This window comes from Hyaena hyaena, unplaced genomic scaffold (genome assembly GCF_003009895.1).
Source record: "Hyaena hyaena isolate Hyena2069 unplaced genomic scaffold, ASM300989v1 scaffold_165, whole genome shotgun sequence".
NCBI classification, from domain to species: domain Eukaryota; kingdom Metazoa; phylum Chordata; class Mammalia; order Carnivora; family Hyaenidae; genus Hyaena; species Hyaena hyaena.
Genome location: NW_024080797.1, coordinates 450,673 through 467,064, shown reverse-complemented (window position 1 = coordinate 467,064; position 16,392 = coordinate 450,673). Strand labels below are relative to the sequence as shown.

General features: G+C 45.8%; 1 protein-coding gene across 10 annotated transcripts in view; it reads left to right on the top strand.

Moving 5' to 3' along the window:
- Window positions 1-16,392, top strand: part of BEND7 (BEN domain containing 7) — an 89,251-nt gene that overhangs the window by 13,202 nt on the left and 59,657 nt on the right. For all 10 annotated transcript variants that reach the window (XM_039239994.1, XM_039239999.1, XM_039239996.1 and 7 more), the window contains one exon: window positions 14,656-14,958. In XM_039239994.1, the coding sequence (XP_039095925.1) occupies window positions 14,656-14,958 (303 nt within the window). The remainder of the gene's footprint in view (window positions 1-14,655; window positions 14,959-16,392) is intronic.

Below are 16,392 nucleotides of genomic sequence, written 5' to 3'. Positions count from 1 at the left end.
CACCTCTGATTCATCTTCCTCTGGTCTTCTTTGGTCATTTGGGCAAGCAGCTTAGTCTCATCCTTTGCTAAGTGGGGCAAATGAGTCCCTGTCTATCATCTCCGATGAGCTAGGAAGATGATGAGGATGAGATATGTGCCTTTGGGAAAGCTTTCGGAATTTAGGCACCAAGTGGCCTCTGCTTGCCAACCCTTCACCATGGAAATGAGTCTCTTTCCAGGACGTCACAGCTTTGGTTTACGTCTTCCCCATCATCAGTCGTGTTTTCTTTTTCAGGCTTCCTCAACTGTAGCTTCTCAGCATATCTGATGCTTAGAATTTACTTAATTCTTGTATTCGTTTGTAGGCATTAGTGCCAGGCTAAGAGATTTTAAAGCTCACTAGGCAGCAACAAGGGGGATGATATGGGAACATAAATGGGGGGCCTCGCCGGGCCCGGCGGTGGGGGGGGCGTTGTTAGGGACTATGACCCTTGAGGAGATGACATTTCAGTACGGGGCTGAGGAGGTGTGAAGGCCAGGACGTGAGAGCGCTTTCCAGAAGACTGAAAGACCTTCCTTCCAGCTAACACAGAGGGCCTCTGGCTATCCCTTACACCCAGCAGCCAGATTGGTATTTGATTGTCCTAAAGTGGGGTCCTGGGCACTGGTACTTTTAGAGAGTTGTCTAGGTGATCCTGATGTGCAGGCCGACCTGAGAACCACCAGTTTAGAATAAGGGGAGGGAACGTGGCAAAAGCTAAGGTGGAGAAATGGGCAAGGGAGGCCAGATGCAGAGCCGGGCTCCACCCGGGGGTGGTTGGCATTCCACTGCGCTGTGTCACGTGATGAGGTTTGCTTGTTAGGGGCATCACCCTGGCCTCGGGGTGAAGAGGGGCTGGAGGGAGGGACGGGACCCTGGAGGCTGTGGCAGTAGCGGCATCCACTGATAATGGGAGCGTGGGGGGAGGGTTCGGAAGTAACTTGGAAGTCACAATAAGAAGGACTCTGTGATTACTTGGCTGTGGGAGGGCAAGGAGAGAGGAGCTGCAACTTTCTGGCTTGCACAGCAGGGTTGATGCTATTAGTAAGGCTCAGGGAGAGTCATCATTAAATACATTTTGGGACATGATAATAAGGTTGCTTTTGAAATGCGCAAGTGGGGCGATCCAGTGGGTGATCGGGTGCATGGGTCTCGAGCCCCGAAGTGGGATCAGGGCTGGAGTCCTCACATACAGATGGTCACTGGGGCCAGGGGAGAGGATCGGGGGCGGGGGGTGGGCGGGCACAAGGGGTGTAGGGTCCAGGCAGCATCCTAAAAACTTTCCATATTTTAGGTAGTGCTTTTCACACCAGTGGTTGTGACCTGTAAGTGGGTCATGAGATCAATTTAGCCAATTGTCACCTGTGTGAGCAATAATGGTAGTAGTAATAATAATAATAACAGAGATAGAGTGGAATAGAAAATGTCAGAGTGCCTTGCATGCAGGAAGGATAAATCCATGAAACTTTTGTTATATACGTAGTATATGTGTGTGTGTGTGTGTGTGTGTGTGTGTGTGTGTGTGTGTGTGAGAGAGAGAGAGAGAGAGAGAGAGGGAGAGAGAGAGAGAGAGAGGGAGGGAGAGAGAGAAAGAGAGAGAGAGAGAGCATCATGAAAAATGTATTTCTTGCTGTGAACTATGGTCAAAAGAGTTTGGAACCCACTGACCTCAGCTGTGATTGCCTTACCCGTAGAGAGTTGTCATTAGTGTCACTCAGGAAAGACTGCCAGTCTCTAAGTGCTTTTGGACCCAGAGTTATCAGAGTTCCCCGAAGTCCTGGGAAGAAAAAGGTGCTATGAATGTGATCCATTCTTCATCATTAGTAACACTATTTACATTGAAGAAGAAACTGTACCATGACCCACTATATTTAACTTGGAATATGTTTTTAATTGTATTTATTTATTTTGAGAGAAAGAGCATGAGCAGGGGAAGGGCACAGAGAGAGGGACACAGAAAGAATCCCAAGCAGACTCTGGGCTGTCAGCACAGAGCCCGACATGGGGCTCAATCCCACAAACCATCATATCATGACCTGAGCTGAAATCGAGAGTTGGACGCTCAACCGACTGAGTCACCCAGGCGCCCTTCACTTGGAACATTTAAAATTTTTAGGGGCACCTGGGTGGCTCAGTCGGTTAAGTGTCTGACTTCAGCTCAGGTCATAATCTCACGGTTCATGGGTTCGAGCCCCATGTCGGGCTCTGTGCTGACAGCCAGCTCAGAGCCTGGAGCCTGTTTCAGATTCTGTGTCTCCTTCTCTGTCTGACCCTCCCCTGCTCACGCTGTCTCTCTCTCTCTCTCTCAGAAATAAATAAAACATTAAAAAAAAATTTTTTTTAAAGTCTGAAGAGGTGTAATACAGCCAGTACTTAATCAAGTTCATACTTAGCTGATCCATGATATAAGTGTGTAAATTAACAGCTCATTTAGGGGAGATTTGTACCTCTGTATTAGCATTCTTTTAGAAATTTTCTGGACAGGAGAGTAGAGGATCAGCATTTCAAATTACATTGTCTCTTTCCTGACAGTAAGTTATGAACATTTTCTCTCTTACTGAATGAAGGCAGGATTTTGGTTATACCGGCATAGGAGTATGGGAGCAGCTCTTAACCTATAGTCTTGTTATATTTAACCTACGTGAATTACCAGCATTCAAAGACTTTTGCTCTATGTTTTGCAGAATCATAAACATAAAGTCTTTTTGCACGTCTTCTAAGTGTTAATATTTGGCTTTCGTAGAACTAACAGGATTCACATGAACCATGCTGCCAATTTAAAAAGAAATATCTTGGGGCGCCTTGGTGGCTCCGTCGGTTGAGTGTCCAACTTCAGCTCAGGTCATGATCTCCCGGTCAGTGAGTTCAAGCCCCACGTTGGGCTCTGTGCTGACAGCTCAGAGCCTGGAGCCTGCTTTGGATTCTGTCTCCCTCTCTTTCTTCCCCTCCTTGGCTCACGCTCTATTCTGTCTCTCAAAAATGAATAAATGTTTAAAAAAATTTTTTTGGAGAAGAAGGGGGGAAATAGTGGGGAAGAGGGAGAGAGGCAAACCATAAGAGACTCTTGAATGCTGAGAACAAACTGAGGGCAGATGGGGTGGGGGGGAGGGGAAGGAGGGGTGATGGGCATGGAGGAGGGCACTTGTGGGGATGAGCACTGGGTGTTATATGGAAACCAACTTGACAATAAACTATTTGTAAAAAAAAAATTTTTTTTTAATAATAAATAAAAAGAAATATCTGAGCCTTATTCTTACTAGTTACAAAAAGCACAACTAACTTGGACTCTATAGATCGCTTTGGGCCGTGATTTCATGGTGTCCGCCAGTGTGGTAACATGACTGGGTGGTTAAGGTGCCACCTGGTGCAGACAGCACCGAGCGCGTGTCCTGGTGGCTGCTGGTGTGTGAGTGGCCTCCTTCCTCCCGGTCAGCCCGTTCCTGGAGCACCTCAGCAGAGTAGCTCGAGGACCTTGGAGCCTGACCCGCCTGGTTTAACTTTCCAGTCTCAAAGTCCCTGTTTTCTTCTGGGTAGAAGGCTCTCATCCACATTCGAACCTCCTGGTTTGTTATCAGGATTAAAAATTGGCAGAGCATTCGCCAGAGGGCCTGATACCTAGTGAGTGCTCTGTAAATGGTGGCTGTAACCCTTTTACAACCCTACTGTCTGCCAAATTACTTTAAACACACACACGCGCGCGCACACACACACACACACACGGCCTGGGTTGCCTGGCTGGCTCAGTCAGAAGAGCATGGGACTACTAATGTTGGGTGTCATGAGTTCGAGCCCCACGTTAGGTATAGACATTACTTAAATATACAAATTTAAAAACATAAAAAATAAATAGTACATAACTTCTGTGACCTTCAACAGAAAGTAATCTTAGGCTTGTACACCAAGGGTTGTAAAATAGACCACACCCAGCACCCTCCTCCCTTTGACTTGCTTTTTCACTGCTATCCCTAGCCACCTGTTACCTGTTCCTATCCAAACTTCGTCTTCCCTGGGTGACGTTATAGAAGATATTTTTGCGTCCAATGCCACAGGGAGAAGACTGTACATAATTCTAGGTCATCTTTTTCTTACAAAAAAAATGCTCATTTCAAAACTTTTTTTTTAAGTTTTATTTATTTATATTTTATTGAGAGAGAGCAAATGTAGAGAAGGGACAGAGAGAGGGAGAGAGAGAATTCCAAGCAGTCTTCATTCACCCCTAGCACAGAGCCCAGCAAGAGACTCGATCTCACAAACCATGAGATCATGTCCTGAGCTGACATCAAGAGTCAGACGCTTAACAGACTGTTGCCCCTCAGAACCATTCTTAAAGTAAAAATTTATAAAAGTGAAAACAAGGTATAAAGTAGAAAGGAAAGCATCCTGTCCCTGTCATAACTCTCCATTAACAACCACTGTTAACAGTAGAGAGCTGTGCGCGCACGTGCGTGTATGTGTGCGTGTGTGTGTGTGTGTGACAGTAAAAGGAAAAATGGGATCGTGCTGTATATATAAGGCTGTGTAACTGTTTTGCGTAACTGAGTCTCCATTTATTCCACAAGAATTGCGTGGCTGGTTTGAGGCAGGCAGGAGACCCTTGCTGTAAAATAGTGAAGGAAGTCGCTGTGATGTCAGCCGCCATGAGTTTAGTTTGTCTCGCACATAACCTCCAAATGACTATAAAAGGGCCATTTCATTCTTTGCAGATAGGCAAACATACACTGTAACTTCATTACACCGACATGTGGTGATTCATTTATCTAGTGCTCCATTGATAAATGCTTGCACTGTTCCCGCGTTTTCACCAGGAGGATGCTGCCACGAATTTTGTATTTGTGCCCTTGGTACTTGTTGGGCCGTCTCTGTAGGATAAATTCCTGGAAGCTGAATCGCCATATTTCCCTCCAGAAAAAGTCCCTACCAACAGCATATGAGAGTGACTGTAACTCTACCCCCTCACCCAAGAAAAATGGGCTTTATGAATCTATCGCCTTTGCCAAATTTATAGACAAGGAATTTCACATTTAATTTCCATTACATTAATAATTATGGAGATTAAGGAAACTATTTCTCTTGTGAATTGCGTATTCATGTCCTTTGTCTCGTTTTTTGTTCTTAGTGTCTGTCCTCCTCTGTGACTTACAAGACCTTTCCCTTGTGTTTGGGATCGTAAGTCTTTGGTTCAGTTACTTTTGAACACTGCTTAACGTGGCGGCTTCTGACCCACCCACTTCACGACGGCTGGAATTACTTATCCAAGGAATCTTCAGTTGGGCAGCCATGTTCTATGTATTATAATAGTTTATTTTCCATGATATAAGGACATTTGGGGAGAGATAAGAAGGCCCACTCTCTGCATTGGTTGGGGAGCTCCAGCTTCCTTTTATATCACCATCTCATGGATGATCAACCTTTGTTGACTTCCTGTCATTTGCAGGATAAAGTAAAAGCATCCAAGGCCCTTCTGTTGTTCACTTTACCCACTCAGTGCCTTAACTCCAACTAAGTTAGCTTATTTACCATTGCCCATTGTGTTTTGCTCTGCCTTCAGACGTGGCTCATTGCTTTTCCAACTCTTTTCTCTTCCCAGAAGTGCCCGTGGAAATGCAAACCATCCTTAACTGACCACCTCATGTCTCACCATCTTCATGAAACTGGCCATAATCCCCTCAGTTTAAAATGATCTCTTCCTTTCAGGGCACCTGGGTGGCTCAGTCAGCCAAGTGTCAGACTCTTGATTTTGGCTCAGGTCATGATTTCACAGTCCTTGAGTTTGAGCCTTGCATTGGGCTCCGGGCTGATGTGGAGCCTGCTTGGGATTCTCTGTCTCTGTCGGTCTCTCTCTCTCAAAATAAAGAAACATTTAAGAAAAAAATGTTTAATGATCTCTTTCTCTCAATTCCTTAACGCTTGTAATTTATACAATGTCCACAGCATTTATCATACATCCTCTCGGTTTCGTCTGTCCAGAAAGTGCAGCTGGGATGTTCAAACACCTGACTTAAAAAGCTAAGCCCTTGGCCTTCTGTGACGGCCCAGCCGCTCCTCCTGCTGGCCGGTGCATTGTCAGCTGCAGACTGGAGCTGGCACCCAGGGTTGTTCCAGGGGCTTCGAGAATCCGCACACCCTGGAGGGTGGGGAGCAAAGTATAATACGGCATTTCTTTTTAGGGTAAAACATGACGACATCAAAGAAAATTGTTCCTTGTTCCCCTCTGGGGACTTTGCCCTCCGACTTCTTATAGGTGTTTATTTTCCCTTGTAGCTATTCTTTGAGAACCTCTTTGAGAAGCAGCATGACAGCCCATTTTCTATAGCTTTCCAATGGACTCTGTTTTTTTGAAGTAGAGTTGAGATACAACATTCTGTTAGTTTCAGGTGTCCCACCACAGTGAGCAGACAACTCTCTACGTGACCCAGGGTTCACGGTGGAAAGCGCAGTCACCACCTGTCACCGTACAGTATATGGACTCTACTCTCTGCCGTACTTTTATAACTGGACATTTGTACCTCTTTTTTTTATGTTTGTTTATTTTTGAGAGAGAGAGTGGGGGAGGGGCAGAGAGAGGAGGATCCAAAGCGGTCTCTGTGATGCGGGGCTCGAACTTGCAAGCCGAGAGATCGTGACCTGAGCCCAAGTCAGATGCTTAACTGACTGAGCCACCCAGGTGCCCCTGGATGTTTGTACCTCTTAATCCTTTTTACCTATTTCTCCCGAACGTCTCCCGGCCTCTCCGGCAACCACCGGTTCTATGTATTTAAGAGTAAGTTTCAGTTTTGTTTGTTTGTGTTGTATGTGTTTGTGGTATATGTATCCCCATATCAGTGAAATCATACGATATCTGTCTTTCTTTGTCTGACTTATTTCACTTAACTTGAAACCTTCTGGGTCTATCCATGTTGTCACAAACAGCAAGATCTCATTCTTTTTTTATGGCCCATTTTGAATCTTGAGTCCTTGATTCATTTCCTGGTATGTCTTTGCTCATTTGGCCTTTAATAGACATCTCAAGCTCTTTTTGCTTGGAAGGCCTATTTTCCAGCTAGGATCCATGGCATTCTCTCTTAGTACTCGTGCTGGCTTCACATGCTCAGCCTTGGATAAAAGGGCCCCAGCCTCCCCCCCGGCAGCAGGTGGCTCATACTGGGTAAGCCTGCCATTCATCAGCAGAGGGGCATCATATTCTCAGAATTGTCTGTACATTCATGCGTCCCTGCTGCTACACTGTGCACTCCCCTCGGGGAGGGACTGTAGCTTATACTTCTTTCCCTCCTTTTAATCACACAGTGTCTCGTATTTAGTAGTGGTACAATAAATATTTATTGAATGGATGAATGAACCCGATGTTATCTAAACAGATCTGAAAGGAACTCAGTTGCCATTTAAATGAAAATGCTGTGTATACACCAAGCTTAAATTATTTTCCACCTACAACTTTTAACAGGGTCCTCAAAACCTGTACCAACACGGACACAGTTTAGATACTTCTCATCAGAGTATTTGATTCGACCAATGAAACGATCCCGTAGCCACTCTCGGCCTCTTGCCGTCGCGGTGGCATTTAGACTATGTCGTGTGCTGCCCCTGGGGTTCCTGCACACTCTCCAGGGACTGTCTCAGGAATGTGGGCCTGGCACACTCTCCTCACCGCGCTTCGCTCTGCGCTGAAGCTTGCACTAGAGAAAAGGACTCATGTGGAAACTCATAGTGCTCTGTTCTATAAACTAATGCTTTTTCAGACCATCATTGCTGACTTATCTCACTCTTGCATGTGCTTTGTAAACATGGCTCTTGTCCCTGAGGGTGGCCAGGCAGGACCTTGATAGCATCTGCACACCAGCATGGCCTTGGAAGGAGGGTGCCCACTTCTGGACTCATAGCATGGAGTCTACTTCACATTCCTTTATTCTGAGCCCCGTTCGTCAAGAGCTGCAGCGCTGGCGGGAAGAGCCCTGTCTCCTGTTTCTGTCACCGCTGTTATCTGACCAGCGGTGGGTACGTCTTTTCTACGACACGGCCCCAGGCTGCTTCTACTAGGATTTGAGAGGAGATATTTAGGCTATCTAGTACAAATCCTGATCATCCTAACTGATGCCCTCAACCTTTTTCTACCTGAATGTGTCATTACCTGAAAAACGCAAGGAGTATGAAAGCATTCTGTTTTGCAAGTATGTCCAATGCCATGTGACCACCACCACTGTTTCCAGAGCTTTTGCATCATCTTCATCATCCCAAAGAGAAAAGCATCCTTGCCACTGCTGAGGCACGTGCTCTCGGATGCGTGTCCACTGTGTTGGTGTTTATGCACTGACTGGAAGGGTCAGGTCTGTAAGACCGTATGTTGCCCAGCCTCCTGCCTGGAAGGTGGAGTTCCGTCCATTTTTCTCTTTGTTTTTTTTTTTTTTTTAAACTTTTTTTAATATTTTTTATTTATTTCTAGGAGAGAGAGAGAGAGAGAGACAGCGTGAGCAGGGGAGGGTCAGAGAGAGAGGGAGTCACAGACTGAAACAGGCTCCAGGCTCTGAGCTGGCAGTCAGCACAGAGCCCGATGCGGGGCTCGAACCCACGAACCGCAAGATCATGACCTAAGCGAAAGTCGGACGCTTAACCGACTAAGTCACCCAGGCGCCCCCATTTTTCTCTTTGTTGATGAAGAACAGTGTCCCTCCTCCCCCGTAACAACCCATAGTAGAGGTGAAGACGAGTCACCCGATAATTGTAACTTATTTCTCAAACACCCAACTTCTGTAGCCTGTCTTTGACCCTTTAATCTCTCCTGTTGACTTTTCACAATCTAAAGATTCTCAGCGGCCTCTTTAAAATAGTACAAAACTAGATGCGATACTGTAATGAAAGTCGACCAGTACTGAATACGGTGGGGAAAAGGGCCCTTTGGTTCAGTTCATTAGGATTCTGTCCTGCTGAGGCACGTTACCAAGTGTGGCACCCTGGTGGTGGACTTGATTTTGGGGAGGACAGAGTTGGGGTTGGAGGTGACTCAGTTCTGACCAGGGCGACCGCCACCTGCCCCAGGGTTGGGAGCCCAGGAGGAATGGGGTGACCCACTTTGCCAGCTTAGAAACAAATGAGCTCAGGGCTCTTTTGATATTGAAAGGGGGGTTTGTGCTTCTGCACGCTAGGTTGATAGGAAATCTGGCATCTCTATATAAGGTATGCTTCCAGCCCCTGACTTGTTAGTAATCCCCAGGGGCTTATTCAGTCCAAAGGGCCAACTACTGCCGGTAGTAGTGGCAGCAGCTACCCACAGAATGGTTCTGGGGTCAGCTTCATGTCCATGCGGCTGCATTCCTCCTTGCTGCTTATTATCTGAATTTTCTTTGTCAAAACCTGGCCCATTATAAGCTCACTCCACAGTAACCTTTTTTCCTAATTCTCTGACTGGTGTTAGTGTCCATCAGTCACCCAAGCCAGAAACCTTGGCGTTAGCTTTCACAGACTCTCTGCCTCACCACCCCCACACCCAGCCCTACATCCAGTCCCTCCCCGGGTCCATCCGATGAAGCTCCTTAAATGTGTCTCTCCAGCCGCACCCCCTCGGTGCCGGCACAGACTGTCATGGCCCTTCACCCAGCCTTTAGCAATGACACTGTAGTTGGTCTTCTGTCCCCACACCACAGCTCACCATAGTTTTGCCAAAATTGTTTTTCTAAAGGATAGGTCTCATTATTTACCAGCCTTCTGTTGAAAGAGATAATGAACCTAAAATTACCCAGAGTGATAGGGGTGCCTGGGCACCTGACTTCGGCTCAGGTCATGATCTCGCAGTTCGTGGGTTCGAGCCCTGTGTCGGGCTCTGTGCTGACAGCTAGCTCAGAGCCTAGAGCTTGCTTCAGATTCTGTATCTCCCTCTCTCTCTGACCCTCCCCTGCTCACACTGCCTCTCTCTCAGAAGTAAATAAAATATTAAAAAAAAATTTTTTTTAATTACCCAGATAGCCCAGTATCTTCAATGTAACATTATTCTTCCTTCACCTGTCATGTATGGTCCGTAACGAGATGACCTCCCTGTCCATTTCAGCCCCATCCCGCCCTTCCCCACAGAGAGCTTGAACTCCTGGCACACAGAACTGCTTTTCAGGAAGAAGGGGGAAGATGCTATAGCCCTGTGACTTCAACTCAAACAACAGCGAACTTTCTCCTGGGGCCAGAAGTGTGGCATTTTGGGGGGACACAATTCCCAGCCCCAAGGGAATGGGGGATGAATATCTTTCATGCAGGGACTATAGGGAAAGCGGGACCCTCAGGGAGGGTCTTTAGCTATAGGAGGAAGCAGTCATCATACAGTAGGACACTTGGCACCCTGACATCCTGGGGCACACGGTTAACAGAGTTCGGAGTCAGCCAAGAGTCTAGGAAAAGTCAGGACCAGGTTTCAGAACAACCAATCAATATAAAGGGATTTGGGTTAAAAATGTTGAGAGATTTGGACAGAGGCTACCTTTGAATTTGTACCAGATGATCTTTATATTTCTTGTGCCCGAAAGGTGCTTGCTAAATGCTTGTTGAGCAATTTTATTCTACTTTTTCACTCTACTCTATAAATTTTTTGCTTACTTATAACTTTAGTATTACATTTAATTCTACTGGATTCATTCTGGTTTCGATAAGCCATTTCTTGCATTCACTTAAGAAAGTTTTATGAAGGGACACCCGGGTGGCTTAGTTGGTTGAGTGTCCTACTCTTGATCTTGGCTCAGGTCATGATCTCATGGTTTGTGAGAATGAGCCCCACATAAGGTTCTGCACTGACAGCTTGGAGCCGGCTTAGGATTCTCTCGCGCGCGCTCTCTCTCTCTCTCTCTCTCTGTCTCCTCCTCCTCTACACTGCTTACTCTCTTTCATAATAAATAAGCTTTAAAAAAAGAAAGTTTTAGGGAATACCTACTATACATCAACACCGATACATTTGTAGGGGAAAGATATGATGACTGTTTCATGACTCTCCATAGTAACTCATTTCTAGATAGACCTGAGATGTTCATGTACAGTCTCTCGCTGTATGTTTGTACATTACCATCTTTTTCTTTTATCATCCCAGACCATGAATATTCATGGTCTGTGTTGTGTATCCTTCTGGCCAAGTTAAGAGAGATCATGTATGATAACTTACTCCATATGTACTATTATGCATAATCAGTGTATGTATAATTATTATTACACATCTGTATGTGTTCTTTATGTAAAGAAAAGTGATGTGGTAGAGTCTTAGAATTTAGCCAAAGATAGAATTCAGCCTGCAGTTTTAGACCTGTCCAAAGTCTCAAAAGGATTGCAATTAAGGTTGTTTTACCTTTTAGTAAGATTTCTTTTTGTTTGTCTTTCCTAAAAAGATTCAATGTCTTGGAGTTGAGTGTAAGTAAAGAGATAGATTTGGAAAGAAATCTGGAAATTGCACCCCTTTCCTCATAGAATCATGCTTCTGGAGCTAGCCCGTGGCTCCTGAGGCTTTCTGATCCCGACGTCAAGTAACACTTCCATCCTCAATCTTCTACACTTCCCACCATTTCTCTTTAAGTCAAAGAACTGCACCCCCTCAATTAAAAAAAAAAACAACAAAAACCAGGGGCCCCCACTGGGAGGACAGAAGAAACTCAGAACCGAGAAGGGTACTTGTGATTTTAGAGGCATCAGGTACTCTGTGAACATCCCACATCAATCCTCGGCCACTACTGCACATGCCCGTTCAGACCTTCGTTTTGTGATTCAGGAAGCCGAAGTCTGGGGGTCAGAGGTGACTTGTCTCGTATCAAGCAGCAGGTTAGTGCAGCTGAGAAGGAGTCCAGCCCGGGCCTGTCCACTGGACCACACGAGCACCTGCTGCCTGAGCCTCCGCCAGCTCCTCCCTTCTGCCTGTGTGGGGCACCCGCTCCGTCCCAGTCTGTGTCGGGCCCACCTGCTTCTTTCCCCAGCCCTGCATTTGGTCTTCAGGTCTCTCTTCTGACCCTCTGCTCCATCTGCCCCCACCGTGCAAAGCAGCGTTTCCCCCTCTCTTTGTTGAAGCCCATTGTCGCCTTCAGGTGCATTGAGGCTCCAGGACTTCTTCCCGAGGCAGGATGGTTAAGGCTGCTCCCTGCTTCATTGGCCAGAGGAAAGACAATTCCCAGCGGTTACCCTGAGACCGTTCGCGTACATATGTTGTCCTCCAGGGATGCCCAGCCTGTGTCCTCTGGAAGCTTCTTAGGTCAGCCCTTCCTCCACCCTCCTCAGTCTTTCCACTCTCCTCTCATTGACTTCTGCAGCTCTCACCTCTGCACCTGTCTGTCTTCAGTCCTTTAGAGGGACACCGTGCAGCGTGCCCTGTGTGAGGTCAGTCGGGTCTGCCTTGGCCTCCTTCGCAGCACCCCGATTTCCTCCTCAGGCCCTGCCGGCTCCTGATTTGTCATTTGGTCGGGCTTTGTTTTGACTTTGGAAGACATGTTTCTAAATGTGGCTGGGACAGCCCACAACCAGAGGTCCCCTTTAAACTCTCACCTCTTTGCTTGGACTCACCCTGAAGCAGAAGCTTCTGGTCCTCCACACAAGCATAGAACACGTGTGAAACTCAAATCGTGTGTTGATTCTGGTAATTTTCAGAATCCAGACACTAAGGTTGCAACAAAGCAGATTTGCTTTTAGAAAGTTCCAGAATCCTGTGACTGGCTTTCTTCCCCTAAAGACAGTACTTTATCATCACAGAGCTCTGTCGCCAGACCAGAGGTGGAACCTTTGAAAAGAGAGCATGCCTTCTGCTCGAAGTGTCAGGGTCTGTGTGGAGAAGTTAGCTGGCACGGACTCGAGAACCGGGCAGAAAGCGGCCGAGCCGGCGCAGGAGGGATGCCAGGAGGGAGGGGAGTGGCAGCCACCAGCAGTGCCAGCTAAGATCAGTGTGCTGCAGCCTGTGATGCGTGTACGACTTCCCTGCTCTAGAAAATGGAGGCTAAACACCCCACAGGAACGAAGCTTCTTGCCCAGATGGTGCTGTTCCCTAGCCAGGAAAGTGCGTGTTTGGATGCTGAAACTGACAGTTTGCCTGTAGGTTTCCTTCGGAATTCCTCCCGTAGCCCTTTCAGACACACCCTGCTCCGGCACATCCTGAGGAGGTCATAAATTTTGCTGGCTCTGCAGTATTTAAATTGTGCTTAGTCATCCATTCCCATAAAATCTGGAGTATCACTTAGTGTTTCTCTGTTGTAATTTTCATAGGTGTTTGATATAAAAAGAGTTTTATTACAAAGGAAAACATTTCTCCTCTCTGAAGCATATACCAACACATAACAATATTGTAAATTTGGAAATCTGTGTCACTTTTGTGTTCACCCATGTTAGATATCAAAGGCAGAGTTAATATTTTTATGACCTTTTTGAAACTTGGGGATACTTATTTCAAAATAGTATATAAAAATTTCTTTATAGTCAGTAATGTATCCATACATTAATTAGCTAAATATCTTTTTTTTTAGTGTTTTTTTTTTTTTTTTGAGAGAGAGAGAGAGACTGTGAGCAGGGGAGGGTCAGAGAGAGAAGGAGACACAGAATCCGAAGCAGGCCCCAAGCTCTGAACTGTCAGCACAGAGCCCAAGGTGGGGCTCAAACCCATAAGCTGTGCTGTGAGATCATGACCTGAGCCGAAGTCAGATGCCCAACCCACTGAGCCACTGAGGCGCCCCAATTAGGTAAATATCTAACCAGGCAACACAAAATACCTAGATTCATTGTGCAGTTACTGATTCTACAGAGAAACCTGGCTTATATGATGCTAAGTACATTAAAACATCATTTATATTAAATGTCTGTATTTATTGGCAGCCACTATGTAGAAAAAGCCTTTTCTTTTTATCATAGTTTAAATTTCAAGCATTTAATTGAGTGACTGTGAGAGTCTTTTAACACCCAGATTAGAGGGAAAAAATCCACTTTTCTCATTCTTTGTGAAGATACCAGCTGATGCACAGTTTAGGAAGATAAGATATTCCAAACAGCTCCTAATACCATCCTGTAATGTTGTTATTTACAGAAAATATTTTATGTCTGTATGATTTGAGAGTTATCTTTAAATGATATTTATTAAATACCCCTAGTGCAGGACAGAGATACCTTAGTTCCCAAAAAAATCCCTTTATGGAAAAGGAATCTTCACGCACAGTTCTGGAGGTCTGTCACACACCAGCACGAACAGCATTAACTGAACAGCGCACTGAAAAATGGTTAAGATGGTAAATTTTATGTTACGTGTTTTTTAACAAACAAACACTGTAGATGAGGTGGGATTCTCTTGTGCACAGAGTTACAAAGTGGAGGTGGCAGTGGTCTGGGCAGGTCCATCCAGGGAGGCATAATTCCAAGAGTGTCTCCCCTGAGTCGGGGCCGGAGAAAGCCCTCCTCCCTTGGCTCCAGTGTCATGTCTGAAGGTGATGCCTCCACTGCCCGTATCTCACCGGAGAGCATCCTGTGCTAATGGTGCGAGCCATTTTCTTGCCCTTAATTTTTATAGTTTAAGTTTCTAGAAGCTTGCATCTGGACTCAGTAATCATTCCATTTCCAAAGAAGGGGGGTGGGTTTTTTTGGAGGTTTTTTTGGTAGTGGATTACTTTTTCTTCTGCTCATGCACAGTGATCTCTTTGACCCTGTTTCCATTAGGAAACGAAAGCATGGAAATTAAAAAACAAATTACAGGAATGAGAAGATTGCTGAACGACAGCACCGGGAGGGTCTATCAGCGTGTCGGCAAGGAAGGAGAAAAATTGAAAGAAGAGCCCCAGGATTTGGATTCGGTCTGGCCTCCGCGTTTGAACTCCACTGCTGAGGCCCCACAGAGCCTCCAACCTTCTTCACGTGGTGCATGGAATGAGTTACCACCCTCCAGCGGGCAGTTCTCAGGGCAGTACGGCACCCGCTCTAGAACCTTCCAGAGTCAGCCCCATACCACCGGGAGTTCCAACGGTATGGTTTATCAGGCATTGAGAATGGAGGGGCGGCGGGGGGTAGGGGCTGTCCAAATTATTTGTATTTCTAAATATTCATCATGGTTTTTAAAAAAAAAATTTTTTTTAAGTTAATGTATTTTCAGAGAGAGAGCCCAGAGGTGGACACAGGGCTCAATCTCATGGACCATGGGATCAAGACCCGAGCTTGGGGCACCTGAGTGGCTCTGTTGGTTAAGCATCCGACTTCGGCTCAGGTCATGAGCTCACCACTCGTGAGTTCGAGCCCCACAGCAGGATCTGTGCTAACAGCTCGGAGCCTGGTGCCTGCTAAGGATTCTGTGATTCTGTGTCTCCTTTTCTCTCTGCCCCTCCCCTGATCACTCTCTGCCTCTCATAAACATTAAAAAAAATTTTTTTAAAAAGAGGAGGACGCTTAACTGAGCCACCCCGGTGCCCCAAAATATTCAGCAGAGTTTTTGAGCTCAGTACATTAAAGCCCCCCATCATCACCTGCCTTAGCTGACTTACACTTAGAGTATAAAAAATTAGAATTGTGAAGCAAGAGAGACTGAGGCTCCATATTAGAAGTGACAATGTGTTCGTAGAGATTTTCGCTCTTTAAGAGGTGGAAGCCATCATTTGCCACCATAGACATTGTCGGGAGAGACTGAACACGGGGGCAGAAGGAGCTCCCCTTTGTCATCGAAACTTCTGGTCATATGGTGTGTCATTCATACATCCCCTTGCTTTATTTCTTCGCTTTTCTTCTGCATTGTCAGTAGAGTCGTGGTTAGGGAGGTGGGGACACCTGTCCCAGTATCCTAGTGACTGGTGTCCCCTTTGCTTTAACCTCACATCCCAGCAACTGAACCAGATGATCCATGTCATAAAATTTGCTTCAATTAGGGGTGAAAATTACCCTTTTAGAGTTAAATTTCCTTAACTTAAGCTCCTAATTGTTCAGGGGAAGAAATGGCAATTTTTTTCCCTTAAAAAAATTGGATGATGTTTTTCTAGATGTGTTAACTTTCCTACCAGTGACACTGGATGTTACTTGTTCCATAAATTATATATGAATGCGCAGATCTGTAGTTTCCACAGAGAGAACAAGGAAAAAGACCACATCGTCAGTTTCCTTGAAACGTTAAGGATTTTTTCCCCCCACGTTTGTTATTCCTTCAAGAAGAGAATTGTCTCGATTTTTTTTTAACACAGTTTGCAGTAACCAGTTCAGAGGCATAAACAGCCATCTGAGACACTGGCGACAAGGGACCCCACGAGACGTACGGAGTCTTCTCTTTCAGTATTGCATAAGCCAGGGTCAGATTCACACGCTGGCACGTTTCCAGGTTAGGGCACATGGCTCTTGAAAGACTCCTCCATGAAAATGAAAAGTCCGTTCTCCTTAAAATTAGAAAATGATTTATAACAGGCTGGGAACGGTTGGTTT